Here is a 26,122-nt window from a genome sequence, read left to right as displayed (position 1 = left end):
TCTCGACGACAACCCGACCAACATCCCGACTTCTTCTCGATCACCCAGACCTATACGCGAGTCATGCACGATCTCAACTAGACTAACTGGACCTCTGCTCGATCGTTGCAAGATTTCCACCCGACCAGATCGGATAATGCTCGAGTAGAAGTCGTGATAATCGTGTACAGATCGGGTAAAAGATGTATACACGATGTATACCCGACCTAACTAGATCGTTACACGATTTATTCTCGATCAACTAGATCTTCTACTTGATCACTATACGATCGCTTCTCGACGTCTTATATACTCGATCGCTACTCGAATTTTTTTGACATGTCAAAAACATTCGGGTAGGAAGCCCGAGCCATGCCGACCAAGGTTGGCCGGTCCGACCACCCCCGATCACGCATGCAGACCGAGCTAGACCGGTACCCGATCGCTTGATCGGGCTTGATCGAGTCGATCTGATCGGCGGTGAGAACACAGCATAAACCCCACTTTTGCCAGATTTTGTAGAAACTTAATCTTTGCAGATCCTCTTTATAAACACATAACACACATTATTGGGCGGGCGGGTTAGTCAATTTGTCATCTTGTAATTGGAATTGCATTCATTACCATTTACAGTTTTTATTTCACACTGGTAACAATGTCGCTGTTCATACATATATTCTGTACCATCGCTTTTGGATTTTTAGGTGAAAAAAGTTGTTCTTTAACATGGAATTAAGATTAAAGTAAAGACAAAATATGTGATGGTATTTTCTTTTCAGTAATTACTCGGTTTACACCTTGAAAACGTTAAAAAAAAATGTCAAAAAAATCGAGAAGGAATAATATGCACTGTTCAAAAGTATACTTAGTACTCCTGCATGTTGTTTTTTTTTTTTTTATGAAAAATATGTTAGATGTAGTTTTAATATTTGATTAGTATTTTCTAGTGTACTAATATCTAATATAAATAATTATGTTTTTCAACTACACCAAACAGCTGTTTAGGATAGAAGTAATATACTTTACAGTAAAAACAAAACAAAAATAAGTAATATATATAATTTTTAATCGTTAGTCATTTGTTAAAAAATGCGTGATTTTCAATTTTTTTTTATCAATATTTCATTTTATTTATTTATTTATTTTGGTTTCAGGTCTCTATTTCTGAAACATTTAGTTGGATTTTTTTCACATTTCTGTTCCCGGTTTGATTGTGTTCGTAAGGTGGCTATTTATATGTAAATATTGCATAGAAATGAAGTAAAAATCGTAATTTAGAAAAATATGTCTTAATTCAAAGTGAAATTCAAAGTGAGTGTGGCCAAAGCATGAGTCTAGTCGTATATGTGTGTTTAAAAAAAGGAAAATTTTCACTTACTTCGTCAAAAGTATCCATCCAGATGAAGAAATTTATCACAAAAAAACAGCAAATATTTGCCTCGCTTAAAGTGCAATGATCTCCTCCATGCGCCATATGACATCGAATTTTACAAGTTATTACTAAAAATTTTTCCGAAAACGTTTTGATTATTATTTAGACATATTTTATTGCTCTTTTGCACACATGTATAACAGTATATCATCACAAATATTAATACAAAAGTACTTTGGTTTTCCGTAAAAACTAAGGGGAAAACCAAGGGGTGTAAGTTAAAATGTACATGTTATATAGTTCAAAGGAAAGCGGAAGTACTCATTTTAAAAGTTTACTTAATAAGCTGTTTTTCCCTCTATTTAACAACTATAGATTCTTAAGAATTTTCTAAACGTACAAAACTTTATATTTGTAGCCGCAACTGTTTACGGAGGAGAATACTGTACGATTGACGTTGATGTATCGTCTGGAACCACACGTGATTCGTACTGCGAGCACGGCTGTTGTCGTGACAACTACGATAGCAGCAGAATTTGTTGTGATGACCCGTAAGTGACATTTTCTTCAAATGACATATTCTTCACCATTCCTGAAATGAATTTTCCTCTGTAGAAAAGACAAACGTGTGTTTATTATGCTGCATTAATGGATGTAGAACAACTGTTTTCATTAACTTTTTCATGAGCTCTCATGTACAGACTCAACAAAACCGAGTCTGCAATTTTCATGTTATCTCGTTAATTAATTAATGCTTCCGAGGAATCACACTTTTTTCAGATGTTTATACTTTACAACAGCAGATGTCGAGTGTCGCGTGGTAGCTGTTAAAAGTTGCCCGTACTTCACTTCAGTGTTCTTATATTTTTCTGGTTCTTCCGGATCATTGAGTCCAGCATTTTTAATAGTTGAAAACTCGTGCCACTCAAGCCGGTGCTGGCGGTGCGTGATGGATGTTTTTTTCATTATCCCTCATGTTTCAGACTCCAACCGAGTCTGCAATTTTCATGTAATATTTTCCGAGGGATCAGCCGTTTTCCAGTTTGTTGCCCACATGTTTAACAAATAACTATGTGAACTGAACACATATTGAAATGAAACGAGTGTGAAATATCAAATTTAAGGAATTCTAATTCGGTAACTCAACATGCATTAAGTTTATAACCACTCTGACGCTAAATTTACGCAAGAAGTGATGTGCTGCTATTCCCTCGTGCATCAAACTTCAGTTTTTTAACACCAATGCAAAATTTCGAAAAAGCGACAATTATCTCGTTTCTTCGCATGTTTTATCCTATTTCCTTACGACATTCCGTTATTTGCACATCCTATTGCATATATTTAGTTAATTTCGCTCCAACTATTTGATTCTTTTGTTGGATCTATTTTGAATTACGCATGTCCAATATGGGGTTTCTCTAAATCTAAAGATCTTGAGAGAATTCATATTAAGTTTTGTAAAATTATACTAGGAGTAAAACAGAGCGCATGTAATTCTGCAATATATGGTGAACTTGTCGCTATCCATTATATGTTAACAGATATGTTCATATCATTAAGTATTGGTTTAAGTTAATGAATACAGATAATATTATTTTAAAAGGTATTTATCAAAATGCGCTAGAACAGTGTAATTTTAATGGTACAAAAAAAACTGGGCATACCTTATTAAAAATTTGCTAAATGAATATGGATTTTCTGATGTTTGGAATTGTCCACAAAGATTTGAAGTAAAAACATTTATACCGATTTTCAAACAAAGGGTTGTAGATTGTTTTAAACAAAAATGGTTTGCTGATATAGCTGTCAATAATGTTTTGAATACTTTATATGCATATGTTAAAACTAGCTTCGGTATGGAAAATTACCTTAATTTATTATCTTGTAAATCTTCAAGAATTTGTCTCACGAAATTAAGTTTATCTGCTCATAAGTTAAGAATTGAATCTGCCAGGTATGGCCGGAATAGGTTGGAAAGACAGGAACGTATCTGCCAAGTATGTGATATCAACGAAATTGAAGATGAATTTCATTTTGTACTTAAATGTAAAACTTATAAAGTATTGCGAACTAAATATATCAAACGTTATTATTATGTACATACTAGTATGTAACACAATGTTTTCATGGTTTTATTTCATAAATATGATGCTCAAATTAAGATTTGTCAATATTGTAAGTTCCAATAAGCATTATTTATAAAGATATTACCCAATTTAACATTTCATGTAAATAAAGGGAGGTAATTAGAAATTTATTTTCTATAAATTCTAAGTCAAATTTTGCAATAAGAAATGAATGCCTGTAATTTATTGATTAAATAAAATGTGCACAAATATTTGCAGTACACATTTTACATATTCTTCGATGTTTGAAAATTGTTTTATTTGCATAAATATGTACATATATAATTTTTTGCTAGTGTGGTATTCACACAGTAAAAAAATCAATCACAAAACATACAGGATCTTTAAATTTCTAGAATTGCTACAGTCAAATAATAAAGGCGTTCTGATCAATCTGAGTAAATACATAAGCTCAGCCAATAAAATTAGAAATGATTTAATGCAAAGAATTTAATAAATGTTTGAAATAAAAAAAAGTTTTCTAGACTAGACAGTATTATTTGAAATCGTATATGCATCAAGATTCTTACTTTTTTTTCCTTAAGTGAGTATTATCTTGACATGTTTACATCGAAGTTATGCTTTTCAATATGTTATATTTATGTTATATTTAAATATATGAAATTACCACATACGATTGTCAGAACGCGCTGGTTCTGCAAACACCAACTTTGAAGTTATTTCAATTATGATAATTTGTTCATTCTCTGTGAAACACTGAAAACATGTTTGCTTATCACGTGCTTATCATTGTATGTATTTTATTTGATGTTGTATTAACAAGATACATGTATTGTATACGTTAATAAAAATTCTGTTCTGTTCTGTTCTGTTAATTACCACTATCGCAGTATTTTTTGTTCCTGGATGGGCTGCCTAATGAAATAAACAAGCAAAACTAAGATCTCTTTGACGAAATATTTAATGTAGGAAGAACGATGAAGAATCTTACATAAACTCTTATTTATTTCTTAGAGACAGCAAAGAAAAGAATACGGGTGGCATTATTGGGGGGTGTTTTGGATCCTTGTTCTGCTGCTGTATTATTGGTGGCGTCGTCATGTATTGCGTTAAACGTCACAACAAGCCAACAACCACTGTACATATAGGTAAGAATATTTAAGTGACATATTGACTGCATTTTTCTAGCCGAAGGCCGGTCTGTTTTCAGTTTGACTTCCTGTAAAATTTACAGGGTAGAATTGAATATATGTAAAAATTTCCTAGGTCGTTTTAAATTAACAATCTGAAACCACGGAATCTAATTGGCCATTGTAAAATTAGTAAAATAACATTAAAGTATTTTTCTGACATGGTATCGTACGCGTCTAATTTTTTATTGATCTAAAGGAGTCTCGAAACAAACTATCTACATTCATTTGTTCTTTTACTATCAAGTTAAATTTCAGATACTTTAGCTCTGTTTAACCAGGTCGTCTCCTACACATAATAAGTTCTTTTTTCCCTCGCATCCTCAACGCAGCTTTAACGAGTAATAAATTTTGTCAAACATTAACAAAAACACCACTGACAAGTACGTCCACGATCCTGTTTACTCATGCGCATGAAAATAGCGAAAAGAACACAAGAAAACGAAGTTATCCGGCATTATCAGTTATATGTAAAGTTTGTAATTGTCATGTATTTTACATATTTATAAAGTATTACAATTGAATGTTTTTTAATCATAAATGTTTGTCAAAGTATTTTAGATTTCTTTCGTTTTTTCCAATGGTGTTGCTATTTGTTGATTTGTGTATTTCGTATCAACAAAACGTTGTTGTTTATAAACTTTGTATTAAAAATTGATTTGAATAAACTTCAATTGCTTAAATGTTTTTTCTTTGAGCTAAAACGACATTCACAATAATAAAAATAAAAGAATTACATTATTTTAATGTGGTTAAAGAAGTAAATAGAGTATGCAGAAGGAGAGGGCACGACGGGGGTATGGTTGGTAGTGGTGTTGTCAGGGTGAATCAGTTTTATTGATTATGATTTTTTTTTTTTTTTTTTTGTATTGTAGTTAACCAAAATTAGTGCGAAATGACATGTTCTAGTATCAGGAATGTTCCAGCAATCATCCGTGGCATATAATGGCAAAAGAAGGTTCATAATTTGTTTTGCTTTCGTTTGCAATGATTGACTCTTAAGTTTTTGTATACATTTAAGATTATTCTGATATTTTTGTTCCCTTTTGATTTTTTTATCCTTTTATAAAATAAAATACACATATTAATAAAATAAAAAGCAACAAACAAAAATTAAGACTTGACTTTTTAGTTGTTGCTATATGACGAGCATATGGAAAGCAAAGACCACTTCTACAAATTTAGGTGAACTCACATAGAATATCCATTGGATACTTTATTTATATATTTATATAGCTTAATTTGTCAAAATTTGTTTATTCAGCAATGCAACTAACAATTTAATGTACTTGTATATTATTTGTTTGAATTATTGTACACTGAAACATATGTTTATGTATAATTTATAATGTTTAATTTATAATGTATCTTACTTTTCTGTACTTTGTATTGTACTTGCAGATGAACATCCAATAAATTGTTTGACTTGACTTGACTTGGTTTAAGCTTGGAAAGATGACGGGCAACTGTCGTCAGTTGTCGTCTGCCTTGCTTTCGCTGCCCAGTAATGCAGGAGTTATTGCATGAAAATGTGTATCACTTGAGGTAATGAAAGACGAAAAATAACAAATAAGACAACATAAAACTCAACCTTTATTATTGAAATACCAAGCACTTTGCGGCAGTAATTTTTGTTGGATTTTAACAGTTTTAATGCCGTTCCCACCGACCAGTTACCAGTCTATTGCTGTAATCTTGTGCATATTAAGGACCTCAGGTCGTCCTGCTTTAGGCAGTGTTTGAACATGTATAATCTTAGGCACTATTTGTAGGATCGGTTTAATCTAATGCTCGGGCAAGTCTAAAATTCTCCGTGGACAATCATTCGTGTAGTGATTTGTCTCTCACTGCTGATTCAGATTAGCAGGTGACTTGTAAAGCCTCGGTAATGACCACGGTATCGCTACGGTGTCTTAAGCCGGTGAATCGGGATATTTCGTGGTGTATTTTCTGAAAAATCAAATTGCGTTTACAAATCCCCGACAGAGCCCAGGTCTTTTCACGGTTCAGTACCCGATATAGCACCGGATATATACGGTAAATGCGGATGCTAATCCGGTGTATTCCAGTTTGTTCCCGGTGGAGGCCCGACTAGACACAGTTTCATTCACGGTCCATTCCGACCATCGCCGATTTCGCCACGGTAACGCTACGGGTGATGCCGGTACTGTCCGGATGATGCCACGGTAATGCGCCGATGCTTCCCGGTTCAAGTTTATGAAAATAAAACCGCCTGACCGCGTTGACATCAGTCATTTGGTTAAAAGACAGCAGAGATGCCACCCAAATAAAAGGGGAAGAAAGTTGAAAAAACTGTGCCTACAACAACTACAGAGTTTGAGATACTGAAGCTGAAAATGCATCAGCTGGAGATTTTACCTACTCTTATTTTACAAATTATCCATGTTCGTGTTCCTTCACTCAACAAAACAAGAGCCGGTTGAACCGGGTAATGCTCCCCGACTATGTTTTGGACACAGAAAAGTATATCTTTCGTAGTTTTGATAGTTGTGTCCCAGACAAAGTTCAAAATGTGATAATTGCAAACTTAGGCAAGACAGAGTAACTGTTGTTTGCACTGCACTTCTACTCAATGACATCTAACAACCGACTTGCGCGCGACAAGTCGTCTCAATATGGTGATCATTTCTGTGAAATAGTTGTATAACTTGCACTTTTCAGTACCGTCCATGAAATTCAATCTATTATATATTATTTACAGGCTTAATCAAACCGAGCCTGCAACATTTTCAATTTTGCCGTGTTGGGCTTTCTTTAGGGATTCTGTTTTCTCTATATTATTTTGTAAAATCAGACTTCAAATAACAAAGTTATGGGCCAGACATGATTTTGCTGCAACAAGGTCATGCTGTGACCTTGACCTTCAAGATAGCGACCCAAATGTTGCGGGCAACACGTCATCTCAATATGGTGATCATTTCTGTGAAAAAGTTGTAAAGTCCGACTTCAAATAACGAAGTTATGGGCCAGACACGATTTTGCTTCAAGGCCATGTTCTGACCTTGACATTCAAGGTTGCGCGCGACACGTCGTCTCAATATGGTGATCATTTATGTAAAATAGTTGTAAAATCCGACTTCAAATAACAAAGTTTTGGGCCGGACACGAAATTTTTCGGGGAGCATAAAATTTTTTCTAACATTGACCATTACTGTCGAAAATTTAACTTAGTCAGCAAACAGGAAGTGGATGATCAACAGACCTGAATCCAACGATATGGGACCACATGTTAATTTTGTAAGCCATATATCAAGAGGCTGTGATAAGTAGTTACTGAGAAAACTAAACTGTTACCATTGACTATAAATGTAATTTCCTACCATTGACCATTAATGTCGAAAATTTAACTAAGTCGTCAAACAGGAAGTGGATAATCAACAGACCCGAAATCGAATCCCACCGTATGGGACCACATGTTAATGCTGTATGCCAAAATATTAAGAGGCTTTGATAAGTAGTTGCTAAGGAAACTGTAACGAAAATTTCCTACCTTGACCATTTATGTCGAAAATTTAACTAGGTCGGTAAACATGAAGTGGATGGGTGACATACCTGAAATCAAAAGTCACTGTATGGGACCATATGTTAATTTTGTATGCCAAATATCAAGAGGCTGTGATAAGTATTTGCTGAGAAAACTGTAGCATTTCAAGTATATATTTACCTGTTCTTTAAATTGCCTGTTATCGGCATGAGGTCGTGACGCCTCCGCCTATCACCGTTGTATAACCGGGACATGCCGGGATTATCCGGGACATTACAGGCTCCAATAGGAGCGTTGTCGCCAATAAACGCAATGTACACTGGCTCTACCGTAGCTCTGCCTGTTTTTACCGTGGCGACATCGTGTAATCACCGGGTCTTTGCCGTGTGGACATGGATTTTCACGCATCCCGGTTTACTACGATTTGTCATCGTTTGGATGCGGTATAGACACGGTGGTTCCCCGACGATTCCCTGTGCCAAGCCGATAGAATACGGTTCTGGGCTTCCTCCCGGTGAGCCCCGGTTGTATTTAAAATATTAATACAACCGTTCCCGGTACTTCACGAAATCGCTACGGTCTTGCGCCGGTTTACCACGGTTGACCCAGGTGAACTAAACTCGGACTGTGTAAATGGGGCTAAAATGCAAGCCTGGACGGTACAATACAATATAGTTTATTCAGCATTATAATATTTTTTAGCATACAAAGTATATGTATACAAAGAGAACATGGTTTACAGAAGAGTCTGTACATAATTATCAATATCCATTAATGCTTGAAAATAATTCACTTTTAATACAAGAAGAAATATGAATTGAATAAGCCATAAGTCCACAAAAAAGTAAATAGATCGGCCGCCGGGATAAACAAAATATGCTGCTTTTAAAATCCGCGTAAAAATTATGTTTAATGGATTGGACCTACCCTTTACCATGGAAGAAATATTACAGTGTATTGTTGACCTGAACTTAGGTCGTAGTGCAGGCCGAGACGGAATTATAAACAAATTTTTAGTCTATGGAAGGATATTTTAGCATTACATATTTTGAAATTATTTAATAGAATTCTTGAATAAGGTTATTTCAGCCTCATGGAGTGAAGGATATAACATCTCTATACATAAAAGGATAGTCTAGATAATGTTTTAAATTTTAGAGGAATTACTCTTTTTACCTTTTACCACATGAGCATATTGTGAAAAGTGGCCGTTTTCATTGAAAAGCCTCCTGTTACAAGTTCAAACTGCTATGAAACTATGAAATATGCTTCAATGCTGTTGAAACTTGGCACAAATGTTGACTGGACCATATCCTTTTTAACAGCGTGCTCAATCTTAAATTTCCTGTTACCATGGCAATGGGGGGACGTCTCAAAAGTTCAAAAAATCACAATTCTCCATTGTTTTTTTCCCATCAAAACTGATTTCAAAGTGCTGCAACTTCTCAATTGATTGAGATAGAGTCAAAGGCTTTTCAGCGTTGGTTACACGTAACCTTATGATCGATCTGGGATCATTTTAGCCTCCCACAAGTCCAAAAATTTCTTGGAGATGAGGGGGACTGCCGCCCCCTTCAAACCCCCAAACAGAAGGGGCACACCCTTTCTGGCAACCCCCTGAATGATGTACTTTTATGATTGATTACGGCGCCGAAAAAGTGATCACTTTTAAGCAACATTTCAAAAACGAAAAATGGTGTTTGGGGCCTAAATAGGGCATTTTTTCACTGTTCGAGGCCTCAAAGTGGGGGGTGTGAAAAGCCGTCAAAACAAGCTTGTATGAGGGAAAAGGTTAAGCGTCGTTGGAAAATTATTTACAATTATTATTATTAATTATTATTATTGATTTACTTTATGGGCTGAAAATTACTATATTTATGTTGAAGCTCATACATGATTTAGTGCGAAAATGGGGACTGTTAATAATATTTGTTCTTAAGAGTCTTATTAATCATGTTCTGAATCAAAATAAGAAATTATTTTGTATCTAAACACGTTATCAGGACAAGTATTAAAGGCAAATTTTAAGTTAAAAAGTTATATGTCTAGGTATGTTAATTTGTCTTCAGAGTATGTCTTAGACCTGTTTGATAAACTAATTAAGCCATGTAACACCGCACTTTGGTGTCCAACGCACTTTGGAGGGCCAACGCACTTTAGGGTCAAAATCGAAAAATTGACCCCAAAGTGCGTAAATATGCTACATATCAACGCACTTTGGGTTCCAGAGTTCTGAAGGTTTCAACTGAGTTCTACTGACTTATTTTCGATCTGCGACAATGAAATATTTTAGGTGGAGTTCAAGATGGCGGTCGATACTTTGTTTTATTTTACCATTTAAAATATCTAAAAAATATTTCCATATAACAAAGTACTCTAGTACATAAATTGTGAATGTATTCCTAAAATTAAAAGATGCTGTGAAAAAGCGTGTCAGTCATTTACTTTTGATAACTGTTGGTGCCATTTTAAATATGATGGGGATGAAATAAAATGCAGTTAATATACTTTTCAAAGAACTATAAATATACTCCATTACAATGTCCCGGTGAAATATCAAGTATTTCGATCGGACTTAAAAAAAGTGATTTTTACGAAAACATTATTAAGCTTATCAACAAACTTTTTTGTTAAACTTTAGTTTTTTTTGTAAGCTTCGTAACAACCGTCCGCCAGAGGCTTTTTAATGGGAAATCTTACATACTTCTTTAGAAAGGGCAAACATGAATTTTTAATGCTTAAAAAATGGTATCAGAGAAATATAAGATGCTTGTTACCTGATTAAAGTAGCGATAAATGTGAAATAATTTGTCATGAAAGTAGCAAAATGTAAACATTGAAGTATTTAACATCCATATAAAATACTAATTCACTATAACTGTTCTCATTGCCAAAAAGGAACAGTGAAAATATCAGGTTCAGGTAATTGGCAAATGCGTAAAGGCCTCAACAGACGGTAGGATTTAGTTGTAAAACACTAATTAGAGATATGATGTAAAATTATCACGGCACTTGCATTCATCTTGCATTGTAGGAATCATCAGGTTTCCCTTGCCTGACCGAGACTCGATCCTGGGACCCTCGGAATACCGTACTGCGGCTCTACTGACTGAGCTATCCAGTCGCTTACAAATTACCTTCACTGATAAGTGAACAGTTATTTAATATTCTATTTATCACATACCAAAATTAAAGACCGTTTGAAGTGAAAAAGACCCATTTTTCATTGACACGCCTATAGTATAACGCTAACATTCAACGCGCCACAACGCTATGTTTATATAACGAAAATGACGTCACGTCAAAATATATGCACGGCCGTGCAATACTATTTTTACGACCTTGCTTAAGATAGTCAATCATGATTATCCCTGACTATCTCCAAAAAAATGAAGCCATCATCTTCCCTGCTGATGGCATCCTCTTGAATTTCTTCGGAGGTGGTGAGCCAGGGTGCTGGCACTGCATGCTCTGGTTTTTTTTGGATTCTGGATCGAAATGATGGACCCATGTTTCATCCTGAGTTACGATCCGGTAGACAAAATCAGGTTCATCCGCGTAGCGACAAAAAATCTTGAAATGTCAAGCCTGGTCCGTTTTTGATCGTCAGTCAACTGTCTGGGGACACATCTAATGGAAACCTTTGACATGCCATAGTCAGAACTTCCTGAACTGAACCAACGCTTATACCCACTTCACTAGCAATGCTTCGCAGGTCTTGCCTTCTGTCGCACATGACCAGATCTTGCACAGCTTCGGCAGTTTCATCGTCGGTGGCCTCTTTTGGTCGCCCAGGCCGCTCATCATCTCTTATGCTCTCCCTGTCCCTCTTAAATTCAGCAGCCCATTTTTCACAGTGCTATGGTAAGGGGACTCCTTCACAGGTGTATCCATGAAGTATTCATGGATTTCCTCGGGGGACATCCCTTTCTTACAGAGGTACTTAATGACGGCTCTGATTTCAACTTTCTACATTTGGTCCACAGACGCTTGGGGGTCAGATCCTGTCCCCAACGTGATACGCCCCTTTAAACACTCTATCAAAACTATCTTAATATTTAAACACGAATGGGACATCTATTACAACGATAAAACTGGTATATATGAAAAAATACCCTTATTTTTAAAAAATCGTTTGTATCGGAATTCGAATAACCCACTTCCTGGTTAGGAACTGAAATCAGATTATTAAAATCTTACACGAATAACATTGAAACTATACTCTGTTAGATATTTGTCTCTTTTTTTTGACCAATGGAGTCAACTCAATTCATGCATTGATCCTTCTTTTCAATTCTTTCATTCGATTTATTCATGTAACCTAAAGAATTAGAAAATTTTATTTAAAAGGAACTCCACATAGGTTTATAAGCCTAAAAACATAACATTTAAACTTTTCACATAGATAAACATGAGCACTTTAAACAGAAATTTAAATTGAATATAACTAAGAAATATACAAGAAATACATTGAAAATCGTATGTTTGTGTTATTCTCAGTCCGATTTGATTGAAAAGTGTTTAAATGCTTTTCAATTTTGGGTCATTTTGCACTATTATAATAATTACTCTGGAAAACGGAGCGAGCTAATGATCTGAAATTTTGCACATAAGTTATTAGTATAGATCTAAATCAAATGGAGTAATAATCTCAAAAAATTATTTCCAGAACCGTCATGTTAAAAAACCTCAGTGGAATCCCTTTAATGAATGTATACGAGAATTACGACCAGTTTGCCATTGTCGTTCTTAGAAACTATTCTTTTGTTGTTGGTTACATTAAGATACCGAAATCATTATTTCATTAACGAAATCAACTCGTTAAAACTAGCCTTGTCAAAATATTGCTTCATTATTTGATGAAAAGTAGTAAAATTGACTTTCAGTTTAAAAATCTTGTGAAAATATTTTATTTTATTAATGTTATTAACAAAATGTAATTATTGAGTTACTTCCCTTTGTTCTAAACAACCCGTTATGTGTTTAGCATTACCGAAATCAGCCGTGAAGTTTAAATTATGTATATATAATGTTTATTTAAGATAATTTATGAATTTGAAATAAAAGAAAACCCGACTGCATTGATGAGAGCATTCAGTTGTAACTGAAAAGATATCGCATGCGTTATCTGTTCAGTACATCCTGGTTTAATTTCATGTAAATTTTTACATCTGAAAAAAATAGACTTACCGAGCCAAAGCTGCACTATAGTTGTAGAGTCCATTGCTGAATGCACACTTTGTGCACGCAAATTTCAAACACTGCACAGACCATGAGTGGAAGTCTAATTTAGTTAAGTCACAACAGGTACGATGTACCCAATGCTTGCACGAGCTACACCAGTATCACTTACACTTTCAATTCTTATATTTCCGTAACCAGTTAGGTATTACTTATAAATTCAGATAACTTCATAATTAAGGTGATTATTAACTGACACTTATTTCATATAAATTCAATTGCGAAAAGATATTTTATCAATATATATTTCAAATATAATTCGTATTGAAGTGCACAATAAAAACAAATTTGTAAATTAATGCTAAATTATAACACCAGAATAATAATATTCAAGATATAATACTTAACGACAAAATATGATGGCTATTTCTTTAAAGTTTCCATGTTCAATAAAAAAACAAAATGTTGTAGGGTGACTAAGATGTTAATTGTTGTTTAGTTGATTCCATATATTCATTAGGACAAGCAATTGTATGAAAGAGAATGCATATAACTGCACATAAAACGATAAAAATCAATAAAAATGATGAAAGAAATACATGTGAGTGATCAACTTAACTGAAAAACTGCCTATTTTCCCTAGCTAACAGGGACGAGAAACCATTTACAATTATTTGAGGGATTGAAGTTTTTTTGTCCTATTTTGGACTCTGATACCACAACACCGTCGTTAATTAAGTCGCAAAAAGGGAAGTATTTCGTATGTAAACCATGCTATAACAAGCATCTTTGTAGAGCGTAAGTTACCTGTATATTTTCTTAAACCCATATGCTGGATTCTGAAAAAGAAAATCTAAATAGGGAAAATAATACGAACAAAATTCGTTGCTAAAACAGGGTACACGTACTGATTTTAAAAATACACGAATCCATGACTGATTTCACGAGTCGCTGTCACTAACAATAAGGGTTTGTTGATTTAAGTATTTCCTACACAAATAAGTAAAATTGTATACAGTATTTTAATAACGAATACCTTATGGCAGATTTTAAGTTGAGGTCAGTGGTTGTTACCAAACTTTTAGTTTGTATAAAGATAAAATAAGTATGTATAAATGATTTTAGTACATTTATAAGGAGACAACCATTTAGGGTTTAGTAAAGTAATGATAATTTATTCTTCCATTTTAATATTAACAACCCTATTGTAATTACTCATACAGTTATGTTGTAGGTATAAATATTAGTACATTTTAATTATATTAAGTATAACATTCAATGCTTGGAATATGCTGTTTTACTTATAAATGTCTTAGAGATATTATGATGTGTTTATATTAACATGTAAATGGGTATAATTATGTAAATAAGGGAGGTAAATCTACAGTATATATTATAGATCTCTGTAATGTGGACTGTGGAGTTGCCCCTCTTATAAACCAGAAAAGTCTGTTATAATTCTTAAAAGAATGGCTGTACAATTTACTGTATGTATATTGTTTTAATTGTATATGTATGTATAGATCAGACTATAATAAAGAATAAATATTGGATAATTATGGTGGCATATTTCTGCCACCAGATAACCTGATAACTAACTAGTAAATTAAGAGGTTAACTAGTTACGTAACTAGTTAACCTGATACCTAACTAGTTAAGTTAATTAAGAGGTTAACTAGTTACGTAACTAGTTAATCTGATACCTAACTAGTTAATTAAGAGCTTAACTAGTTACGTAACTAGTTAACCTGATAACTAACTAGTTAATTAAGAGGTTAACTAGTTACGTAACTAGTTAACCTCTTAATTAACTAGTTAGTTATATGGTTATCTGGTGGCAGAAATATGCCACCATAGATATTGGTATCTAAAAAAAAAAAAAAAAAAAAAATTATTTAAATTGGGATATTGTTGTGTTTTCTTATCCTTGTTAATACCAAACTAGTGTTTTATGAGCGTGCTAATAAAAGTTGCTAAATTTATTGAACACCTCACTGAAAGGTGTGGGACAGAAAAACGCATTTAATCTATCTTGCTTGATGGCATTTGAACTTGCATTATGCTTGATTCCATCTTGTTTTATGATATTTAAACTTGCATTGTGCTTGATGCAATTTCAAAGGTACACACATTGATGGCCGGATCGTCACGCGTGGAATTACAGGTTAATACTTGGTTGCTGCTCGGCATTATGCGATAATGACCCGAGGATGTGCATAATGGCCTGAGGGCCGCAGGCCCGAAGGACATTATGGACTCGAGGGCCATTATCGCCAATCGCAACTACTGGGCCCTTTCCGTCAATCTTCGTTTTAGGACCTCGAACAAAATAGTATGAATACACAGATCGGATACCGTATTTCGGTCTAACCTAAACTAAGAAACTAAACGTGTAAACAAATAGCAATTTAATGCGTGGCGTTGTTGACAAGTTTATTTCCAATATATGTAGTAAAAGTCCACCTAAAATAAGTGAATTCATAGGTACAAAAGCCAACAAAACATTATTTATATATTTATTATTATGGTTGTAGAAACCGAAAGTACAAAAAACCAACCTGTTGACATTTAGTCGGATTTCTTTAAAATTGAACATCAGTGGGCATATTTAAATTACAAATTGTTGTCAGACATATTTTCAAGCAAAACAGTACCGGAACAGACATTAGATGTCAAATATATACATTCGTTTTACAGTATCTCTGTTTCTGTTTCCATCTGAAACCACGTGGTAGAACTACTTTCAATCCGTATTGTTTCCGAGGTTATTATAGATAATAGCCGAGGCAGTTCCGAATGCCATTATCGCATAATGCCGAACAGCAACCAAGTATTAACGTCTTTAATACCTATGTCCAAAATACGGCATTTAGACATCGCCGCTTATCTTGGTTGTAGTCTGGTTCCCTGCCTACTTTTCTACCGATGACGTAGTAACAGGGGCATGTAATCCAGACTAATCTTGCTTGTCGCCCTTTCTAAGAAACGGACAGTTGTCAATGTAAACAAACATTTGTCATTCAGTTTAACCCTCCGCCTGACAAAACAAAATAAATATGAGACAATGTTGATATCTATAAATACTATATATATCTTTGTGAGAATAACATTTAGTGTCAGTTTTCTATGAACATTTGTGTCTTCAAGAACGTTTTCCGAGACTGATGTCTAGCTCTATTTGCCATTGATCCGTTCTACCGTGAAATTGAAATCTTCTTTTGAAGTTCTGAGGGTCATCTTTTGTCTTGGGTAGAGTTATTATATTCTTTTCTTGAGTTTATAAATCTTCTATGTTAAGCTTTGTGATTGTGATTGATATTGTCATTTAAACTTAAAATTTTGTGTTCAAATGACTGGAGTTCATCCAACGTCAGCAGCCATTGAACGTCACTGAGAGTTGATTACGTCATTTTGTACGTGCGCTCATTCACTCGCCCATAATGGAAAAATAATGACGAGTAGCAAGGCGGCCGAAATTGCATAATAACCTAGATCTTGCCATAATGACCCGGAAATACCCTAAATTTTGTTACTATACATAGTAACATTGGTATTAAAGATTTTTAATTTCTAGCATGAATGTCTACCACATGAAGACGATGTGGCACGTTCAAAACCAATATGCCTTACTTGAAGTTTGAAGGTTCTCATTCTTACAAGAAGAGTTTGAAGGTACACATTTTTGTTCAGGCTGTAACTTGTCTTGTATTGAAGGTTTTAAAAGTGAATTGGTCTATAATGGAATGTCTGTAATACAATGAATAATTAGGTTGACAGTATATCGTATCACACATGACAGCGAACCAGGACAGAATTATGGGAAGTGTATGATAAGTGAGTTGACATTTCATATATCTATATAGCAGATTATAAAGTGTTTTAGAACAACATATTATTATTATACATCAGATATATGGCTATTCTAAATCGCTCAGTTGCTTTTCGAGCTGCATTTTTAAGAATATCCAAATAAAACATTTCTATTGCTATTTAACCAGGTTTTCAACGAAAACCGGGTTATCGTAACGGCAAAGTCGGCAGGCGGGCGGGTTGGCTGGCGGGCGGGCGGGCGGACGTCAACTTTTGGTTTCCGCTCAATAACTTGAGTTTGCATTGGCCTATTGACACCAAACTTGGTGTGTAGGTAGCTTATATCAAGAGGCAGCATGGGATTGCTACCTAGGTGTCTATGGTCAAGGTCAAGGTCACTGTTAATAAAAAATAGAAATTCAGTTTCCGCTCAATAACTTGAGTTTGCATTGGCCTATTGACACCAAACTTGGTGTGTAGGTAGCTTATATCAAGAGGCAGCTTGGGATTGCTACCTAGGTGTCTATGGTCAAGGTCAAGGTCACTGTTAATCAAAAAATAGAAATTCAGTTTCCGCTCAATAACTTGAGTTTGCTGTGGCCTATTGACGCCAAACTTGATGAATGGGTAGCTTATATCAAGAGCCAGCTTGGGATTGCTAACCAGGTGTCTGTGATCAATGGCAAGGTCACTGTTACTAAAAATAGAAATTCAGTTTCCGCTCAATAACTAGAGTTTGCTTTGGCCTATTGACACCAAACTTGGTATTTAGGTATCTTATATCAAGAGGCAGCTTTGGATTGCTACCCAGGTGTCTGTGATCAAGGTTAATGTATTCAGTTTGCACGTAATAACTAGAGTTTGCTTTGACCTTTGACACCAAACTTGCTGTGTGGCAGCTTAGATATCTGGGAGCAAGGTCAAGGTCATTTGCTAACAATAGAATTTTCAGCTTCTACTCAATAACTTCAGTGCAGTTTGACCTATTGTTTGCTGTCACATCAAAACTTTGACATAATAAAGAACTAGAAATATGTCCATAGGACACGGTTGCCCCCACACTCCACCGATTTGTCAATTTTATGTCTCTAGGTCAAATTTTCTTTTGGCTACATGTGCCCAAGTTAAATACTAAAAATCTTTTATTAAGTAAAGGGCAAATACTACAAATACTGAATAAATCCACACGAAAACCCCAAGGTGCATAAGTACACTTTTTGTAAACTTTCAGGCCTACAGGTCAAATCCTTTTTGAGTTACGTGCAACACAAGTTGAATATTTACTAAGTCAAGGGCAATAACTCTAAAAATACTAAAAATATCCACAAGAAAATATCAAGGTGCACAACTACACATGCTGATCAACGTTCCTGTAATGTTTCATGACTCTAGGTCGATTACTTTTTGAGCTACGTGCGACACAAAAAGAGAACGGACGGACGGACGGAAGGACGGACGGATGGACTGACGGACAAGGGTTACACTTGAATGCCGCCCCCTATAGATGGGGCACAAAAATGTGCTCACTTTAAAATAACTTGTAATCAAGACGTTGGTCCCGTCTAAGGCCAATATGCCACTATCTAAAAGTTCAAGGTCACACTAAAAGGTTGAATGTACATTCGTGTCTGAACTGTTACCTTGTCATGCATTGGAGGATTTTAAAATAACTAGCCATAAATGTCTTCCACATCAAGACGACGTGTCGCATCCGAGACCCCATGTTCTACCTCCAAAGTCAAGGTGGTAAGTAATAGAAAGAGTACCGAAACACGGGTCTATCTGATTTGTACGAGGGGGCGTAGCCCCCGAGTACAAATCAGATTGACGAGTGTTTTGGTGTCTCTCTCTTTTGTATCATAGTCAAACATAACAACGCGTTCCCTGTTGTCACAATATGAAACCCCAGAAAAAAGTAACCAATGAAAGAACATCTGAATATAATATTTCTGCCGCCTTTACTTTCTCTGCCGTCATTATAAGTAAACCCCAGCAAAAATGAGCCAATCAACGGGCATGCCCTGGAGTGCGGGTAACTGATACCTGCACTCCAATTAACGCACTGTGCATGTATATGTATACCATTTAACTCTGACACTTTTTCAACAGAAAGGTCCCCAAACTATGATACAACTTTACTTTGAATAGCACTTCATTTCACAAGAACAATATTATGCAAATAGTTTCTTTTATTCTATTGTCTTTTTATAATACCCTTTTACCCGTCACAGGGGCATTCGTTACTTTTGTGTGACAACTCTTGTTTTAAAAGATTTTAGAAAAGTATTTCACAATCGGCAAAAAATGTTTAACGTCATTCTTTCTCGCAAATCTTCCGTTCATTGTTTTAAATAAATAAATTGTTTGAATCTTTTCAAAAGTTTTTTTTTAAGTCGGCTGGCTCAAGACGACGTTTACATAGTCTGAAGGGTATTTCACATAGTTACAATGTTTCTGTTCATACGTATATTCTTTACCATCGTTTGTGGATTTTTAGGTGAAAAGACGTATATGACTTTGTTCTTTAACATGGAATAAAGGCTTGATAAGTGATTTCTTTCAGTTTATTGAAGTAAAGAAAAATTATGTGATAGTGTACTTTTTCAGTATTTACTCGGTTTACATCTTGAAGCGTAAAATTATTATTATTATTATTATTAATAATAATAATAATAATAATAATAATAATAATAATAATAATAATGATGATGATGATGATGATGATGATGATGATGATGATGATGATGATGATGAAAAACGCTTAGTTACAATGTGCACTGAACACTCCTTCATGGTTTTTTATTTATGAAAAATATTTTTCACTGAAGTAAAAGTTACATGTACTTTTAATATTTAGCTTTAATAATATTTTTTTCTAAACATATTATTTACATGATAATTGACATATAATAAATTGCACGGACTTGAAAAGCTTGTTTTTAGAAATTCTCTCCGTAAGCACTATCTCAAAGAGTATGTATAAAATGTTATAAATATTAAATTTGTGTGTGTGTGTGTGTGTGTGTGTGTGTGTGTGTGTGTGTGTTAAATATACATAACATTTTCACTATAAACTCGAACCGATCTTTATAATAAAGTATAGACATAAAAAAGTAAAGGAAAGCCCTACAGCTCTGAAGCATAAATACACGTAAGTGATAAATGCACGAATTAGCACATTTTAAATATAAAATTAAACTAGTCAAGAATAGTAATAGAAATCTTAAACATGTTTGATAAATTTAAGAAAAAATGATATTGAAATGTAAGTTAATTGTTGAAATTGTTGGGTAGTAGAAGGTAAGAAGTAAGAGACATATTTGAGAGAAAGAAAGAAGAAAAAACAACGGAAAATGGTCACTATATTATTATGGAGTTGATGGCACGAGTTTATATATACTTATGTGAAGATTTTATGCATATATTAGTCTAGATAATAACTTTTTATTACAAATCATTCAAATCGTTTTGTTCTGTGCATGTGTGTATATGAAAGACCATTGCTCCATTTAAATCGTCAGCATGAGTTATTACCATAGAGTAAAACGCTAAGCGTGAAAGTTGTTATTTTCTCTGGAGGACGGTTCGTTCATCTTGGTACCATGGGCACGAGAAGAAATAATGAGATGTGTTTTCTATGTCGCCACATTCACATAAGGGACTTTTTGTTATGGTTTTTCAAAACAAATGTTCTTTGAGAGAACTACAATGTGTTCCAAGTCTTTTGTATATAATCTGGTATTTTCTTTCATCTACATAGTAATAAGAAGGCACACTTTGGACATCTTCATTCAGTCTTATTTTGAAAATTGAAATGGATGGTGAATTTCTGTAATTAACAGGGATATTGTTCCAGTCTTTAATTGATGATGACAAAAATTAACGAGAATAAAGTTGTGTGTGACAAAATTTATTTCTAGTGTTGTCTGCATTTCGTAAATTATAATCTGAAGATTCCCCTACTGTATCGGGAACCATTGAGGACAATGATTATTGAACATTTTATAAAGAAGAATTTGTTTGTGTTTGTAGCGTCTTACTTTAAGAAGTTGGATGCAAATATACAGTTTTGCGATGGAAATTTATTTTGTTGTACCGGTTATATAATTCAGCAAGCTTCAAATAAGATTATTTTCAAGTTTGAATCCATCTTGTTGAGTTATGTTGTCCGAAACAACATCTTGATATTCCAGAAGGGGCCGGGTGAATGAGGGATATATAGTTTCAAGTGACTTACAGTGAAGAATTAATTCAGAGATCTCGTAATATAAATTCTTCGCCAGACTTTTTTTTACAATAATCTGTATGTGTGAATGCCAGTGTCCATCATTAGAAAATGTTACTCCAAGATGTTTGTAACGGGTCACTTCATTTATTTACTCAGTGGGGGATGAGTGGGTTTGTTGACTACGACAGATTACGACTGATTCCGTTTTACTTGGGTTGAAGTCTACAAGCAATCCATTTGCTCATTCTGTAATATTTTTCAGATCTAAATTAACAGTCTCCGCAGCATGAAGTGGATTAACAAGAATGATATACCATATAAGCAATTATTTCTGCGGGCTTAATATCCTGCGGTATAAACTTGTGTCGTCTGCAAAGAGACTGATATTTGACTCCGGCTGAAATAAAGACAATTTGAGAGGAACCGCCTGGAAGAACAACCTTTTGTTTTTTATCAGTGAGATAGTCGCTAAACAAATTTAAAAGCGCACAATTTATTCCAGCAGACTGAAGCTTAAAATTAGACCTTTGTGCCGAACACGATCAAAGGCTTTTGAAATATCACAAAAGTCAGCTCTCACTTCTTTTCCATCATCAAGGGCTTTGCACGATGTGTTATATATAGAAACAAGTTGATTGGAGTCATTTGGAACAAACATAGGTTGTAAAGAAGTTATTGTGTTAACAAGGAAATTTAATATATGCTTATAAATTGTATTTGTATATTTTTTCTAAAGATTTGCTGATCGTGCTAAGAAGAGATAAAGGTCTGTAATTAGAAACAATTGAAGGGTCACCTTTCTTGTAGACTGCACAGATATTGACAAGCTTCCATTGTGAAGGGACTTTACAAGTTCTTTATGCTTTCCTAAAAAGATGGCAGAAAGGTATAGAGAGTTCTTCTGACAATTCCTTCAGTATCCTGTTGTTGATATTATTAGGTCCTGATGCTTTACCAACATTGAGAGTTTTGAGAGTACCCAACACCTATTTATAAGTTATATGATGTATACAAATTAATAATCTCAAGTATGTTTTTACATTTATGTATTTTAATAGTTTGAATATGTTTAATTTATATTGTTCCTTGTTGAGGGCCTCATGGAAGATTGATATGTTTGTTCAAATGAGTTCTCTCGTTAAATAGTCTTTATTATAATTATTATTATTATTATTATTATTATTATTATTATTATTATTATTTTTTATTATTATGTCAAGTTTATTGACAGTTTGTTGTACATGAAAGTTGGTTGTTTTTATCATCAAGTGAGGATTGTGACTGAAAAAATTGGTTAAGTAAATTTGCTTTTTCAGTGTCTAAAGTAAATATAGTGCCGTTATCACACATGGAAGGTTTTACTTACTTGCACTGAGCGTTGCACACGTTCGTCTATCGGAAGTCAGTCGTTACTCAATCGCTACTTGGTTGTTATTAATCGTTTGCTTTGCATTGAACGACTCACTGGCGACTCTAAGACGACCTATCAACGACCGCTGAACGGTCTTTAAACGCACAAACGTGTAACTAAGGTAAAGGAACGTCCTTTATGCGTCCATTGAGCGTCATTTGTGCGTCATTCGACCGTTTCACGAACGACTATGCATGTGTAAAAAGCAAGTTTCATTTGATTTTGGGCTATCGTAGAGAACACCTACTATGGAAGATCCTGAAAGATTAAGTAGGCTTTATATGTTTGCTATGGCATATATTCTAGTAGATGTGCTGAACTAATCTGAACATATCGAGGGAAATCACCCGCAGAGAGACCCCGACATTCATCAACAGAGAAGAAGACCCCGACAATGACGAGAGTGTTGAACTTAATCATAAATATAAAGTAGTCAAGGATTTGGAAATACAAAATGTATCTAGTAGAAGCCCTCATCCCAATCTGTTTTCATTGTTGTCATGATGCTGACTATTCAAGCACACAACAACTATGAAATTTCCAGCGTTCTGTAGCCGTTTAGCCGTAAAAAACAACACGTTATCAAGACGCTATTGTGTCTTTATTCACGCGTTAGTCACACGCTCATAACGCTCGTCAGGCGTTGACAAATAGTTCGTCCCGCGCCAATGGCACGTTAGCACACGCTTATAGGTTTCAGACGTATCCTACTTTGTCGCTGTTACACGCTTCTCGTGCGTTAGACACACTTAATCACACGCTACATGAGTCAATTTCATTCGAGAACGTTCAAAAATTGAACGATTGAAACGTTCAGAGAGCGTTGACCAGAACGTCATGGTGTGATGGACCCTTTAGCTGTTATTTTTTTCCCTCTAGATTCTTTAGAATTTCCTTAACATATAAAACTTTTTATTTGTAGCCGCAACTGTTTACGGAGGAGAATACTGTACGATTGACGTTGTCGTATCGTCTGGAACCACACGTGATTCGTACTGCGAGCACGGCTGTTGTCGTGACAACTATGATAGCAGCAGAATTTGTTGTAATGACCCGTAAGTGACGTTTTCTTCAAGTGACATATTCCTCACCTTGTCTCACTAAATAAAACTCTGTAGAAAAGACAAGCGTGTGTTTATTATGTATTATTCAATAGTATAATTTGATATAATTTCTAAAAACGTTTTTAAATTTTAGTGTCTGGTTTAAACCTGAAGACGGGATACATTTTGTTTGGGAGTCCAAGTGGGAGCATTCAGGAAAAAACACACTTTATCCCGTTTTCAGGACTAAAAACTAAGCAGTAAAACATAAAAAAGCTTACAACTTTCCGTAGCTCGCAAATCTTTTTGAATATATTTAGTTCATTACAACTATCACTTTTTTTTCCTGAATGGGCTGTCTAAATGAAATAAAGAAACAAAACTAAGATCTATTTGGTGAAATATTCAATGTAGAAAGAAAGATATAAATCTACATTTACTCTTATTTATTTCTTATTACAACAGAGACAAGATCACGAATGTCATTATTTGGGCAGTAATAGGAGGAATCGTCGGCGCCGGCATAGTCATTGGCTGCATTATATATGGTTTTTGCAAATATTGCAAATATCGTTTATAGCCTCAAAGCAAAAAAGGTAAGAATATTTAAGTGACATATATACTGCATTTGTGTATTTTAATGTGGTTAAAGAAGTAAGAGAACTGTGAGAAAGAAGTGCGCAAGACGGGGTAAGGGTCGGTAATGGGGTTGTCAGGGTTAATCAGTTTTATTTCAAGTAAAAATTTTTTTTTTTTCTTGCATTGTAGATGAACATTATTGGTGTGAAGATGGGAAAAACATCTCCTAGTATCAAGAACGTTACACCAAATATCCCTGGCATATACGAGCAAAAGAAGGATTATTATTTGTTATGCTTTCGTTTTTGTTTACATGTATATTTATGATAATTCTGATAGTTTTGTTTCTTTTTGAATTTTTGTTATCTTTTATATAAAACATTACTCAAATTGATAAAAATACAACAAAAAAAAACACAACAAATATATGACTTGACTTTACATAGAAATAGTAGATTTGTTGTTATATGAAGACCACTTCCTACTTTATCGGAATACAAATGTAGGTGTACTCACATACAATATCCATTGGCTGCTTTATTATATATGTATAGTGTGTCATGTACCTAAAGTGACTCGCAGTGAACGACTTTGAAGTTTCATACGGGAAGACAATCCACCTTGAAATACTCAAAAAATATTAAAAATAACCGTATGTTTATCTTTTGACATAGTAAATAAATTCATCAAGTGTGAAAATAACAGTTTTGTGACACTTTATAATTTTGAAAAAAATATTTCTTTAAATCATGTCATTTCTTTATTTATCAACTGATGAAGCTTATTAAAGCGGAACATATTTTGATAAATTGTGTTGGTTTTTTATCTTTTAATCTTTTACATAACATTGTACTACTTATTAATTTTAATTTCGTGATGAATATGTGTGAAAGAATATACAAGTATATGTAATATTATTACTTTTTGTTTTATTTGTATTATGTTGTCGGAAAACACAGCAGGTCGTGCCATGGTTTGCTTAAAATCTGAGTGAAAGCGAAGACATGACGGACATTTGTCGTCGGTTGTCGTCTGCCCAATAATGTAAGATACATGTATATCACATGGATAGGCACTTGAAGGAATATAATTTCTCAATTCTTATCACTTTGACACTTTCAAATTATGTGGAATCAAAGCGCTATTTAAAAGGGAAAGTTCAATAGTAAAAGTTGTCTAATCTTTTATGTTTGAAACCGTACAGTAGGTATATGCTATACAAATAAAGGGAGAATATTCTTACTGTTTTCCTTTTGGTAGATTTCACAATTTCCTCCCTTACATCATTAGTTTTCTGTACTGTTCGTATAATTTTAGTCAAATTGCAGTAATACTTGTATATCAAATACTCGAGCATAATACTATACAAGTGATGAATGATTTCCCCACATTATATACCGGAGTTCCGGAAAGTGCAAGTTTACTCTTTTTGGTAAGGCTCTTTACTGTCGGTCTCTTTGATTTCTGGTCTGCAAATATTCAGTTTAAGTTAAGAGTTAATTAAAAGTGTAATACCCTCAATTACCATGACACATTCAAGAGAAAATAGAAATTAGATAACTTGAATAGAGATAATACAAGCGTAGTCTGGTTATACATCGTGGACTTGTCGACGGACTTGAACAGAATATGATAAGCCAAGCCATGTAGAGCCAGACCAGCCGGTACAATCAAACAGTCTGACCAGGATCTGTTGGTAGCTGAGTTTTTTGATTCAGAAATTGAAATCCCCAAAAA

General features: G+C 34.3%; 1 protein-coding gene across 2 annotated transcripts; it reads left to right on the top strand.

The window, feature by feature from the left end:
• Window positions 1-555: 555 nt before the first annotated feature.
• Window positions 556-25,194, top strand: LOC132740438 (uncharacterized). 2 transcript variants are annotated; one of them, XR_009627158.1, is made up of 4 exons: window positions 556-683; window positions 1,770-1,902; window positions 24,272-24,402; window positions 24,575-25,194. XR_009627158.1 is itself a non-coding variant. In XM_060728345.1 (4 exons), exons 1-4 carry the CDS (start codon window positions 635-637, stop codon window positions 5,515-5,517), a joined length of 330 nt encoding a protein of 109 aa, XP_060584328.1. In that variant the 5' UTR covers window positions 556-634; the 3' UTR covers window positions 5,518-5,736. The 2 variants fall into 2 exon arrangements, 1 of the variants encoding a protein (XP_060584328.1); XM_060728345.1 differs by lacking the exons at window positions 24,272-24,402; window positions 24,575-25,194 and adding exons at window positions 4,453-4,586; window positions 5,504-5,736.
• Window positions 25,195-26,122: the final 928 nt, after the last annotated feature.

This window comes from Ruditapes philippinarum, unplaced genomic scaffold (genome assembly GCF_026571515.1).
Source record: "Ruditapes philippinarum isolate M1 unplaced genomic scaffold, ASM2657151v2 ctg5258_1_1_1_1, whole genome shotgun sequence".
In the NCBI taxonomy this organism is placed as follows: domain Eukaryota; kingdom Metazoa; phylum Mollusca; class Bivalvia; order Venerida; family Veneridae; genus Ruditapes; species Ruditapes philippinarum.
This window is presented reverse-complemented; position numbering and strand designations above follow the sequence as displayed.

What these genes read in the sequence shown, in the direction of transcription:
- LOC132740438 (XM_060728345.1), top strand. Translation starts at nt 635, where the DNA reads ATGTCGCTGTTCATACATATATTCTGTACCATCGCTTTTGGATTTTTA. An exon ending in CATCGCTTTTGGATTTTTAG is followed by an intron (nt 684 to 1,769) that starts GTGAAAAAAGTT and finishes TTATATTTGTAG; the next exon opens with CCGCAACTGTTTACGGAGGA. An exon ending in AGAATTTGTTGTGATGACCC is followed by an intron (nt 1,903 to 4,452) that starts GTAAGTGACATT and finishes TTTATTTCTTAG; the next exon opens with AGACAGCAAAGAAAAGAATA.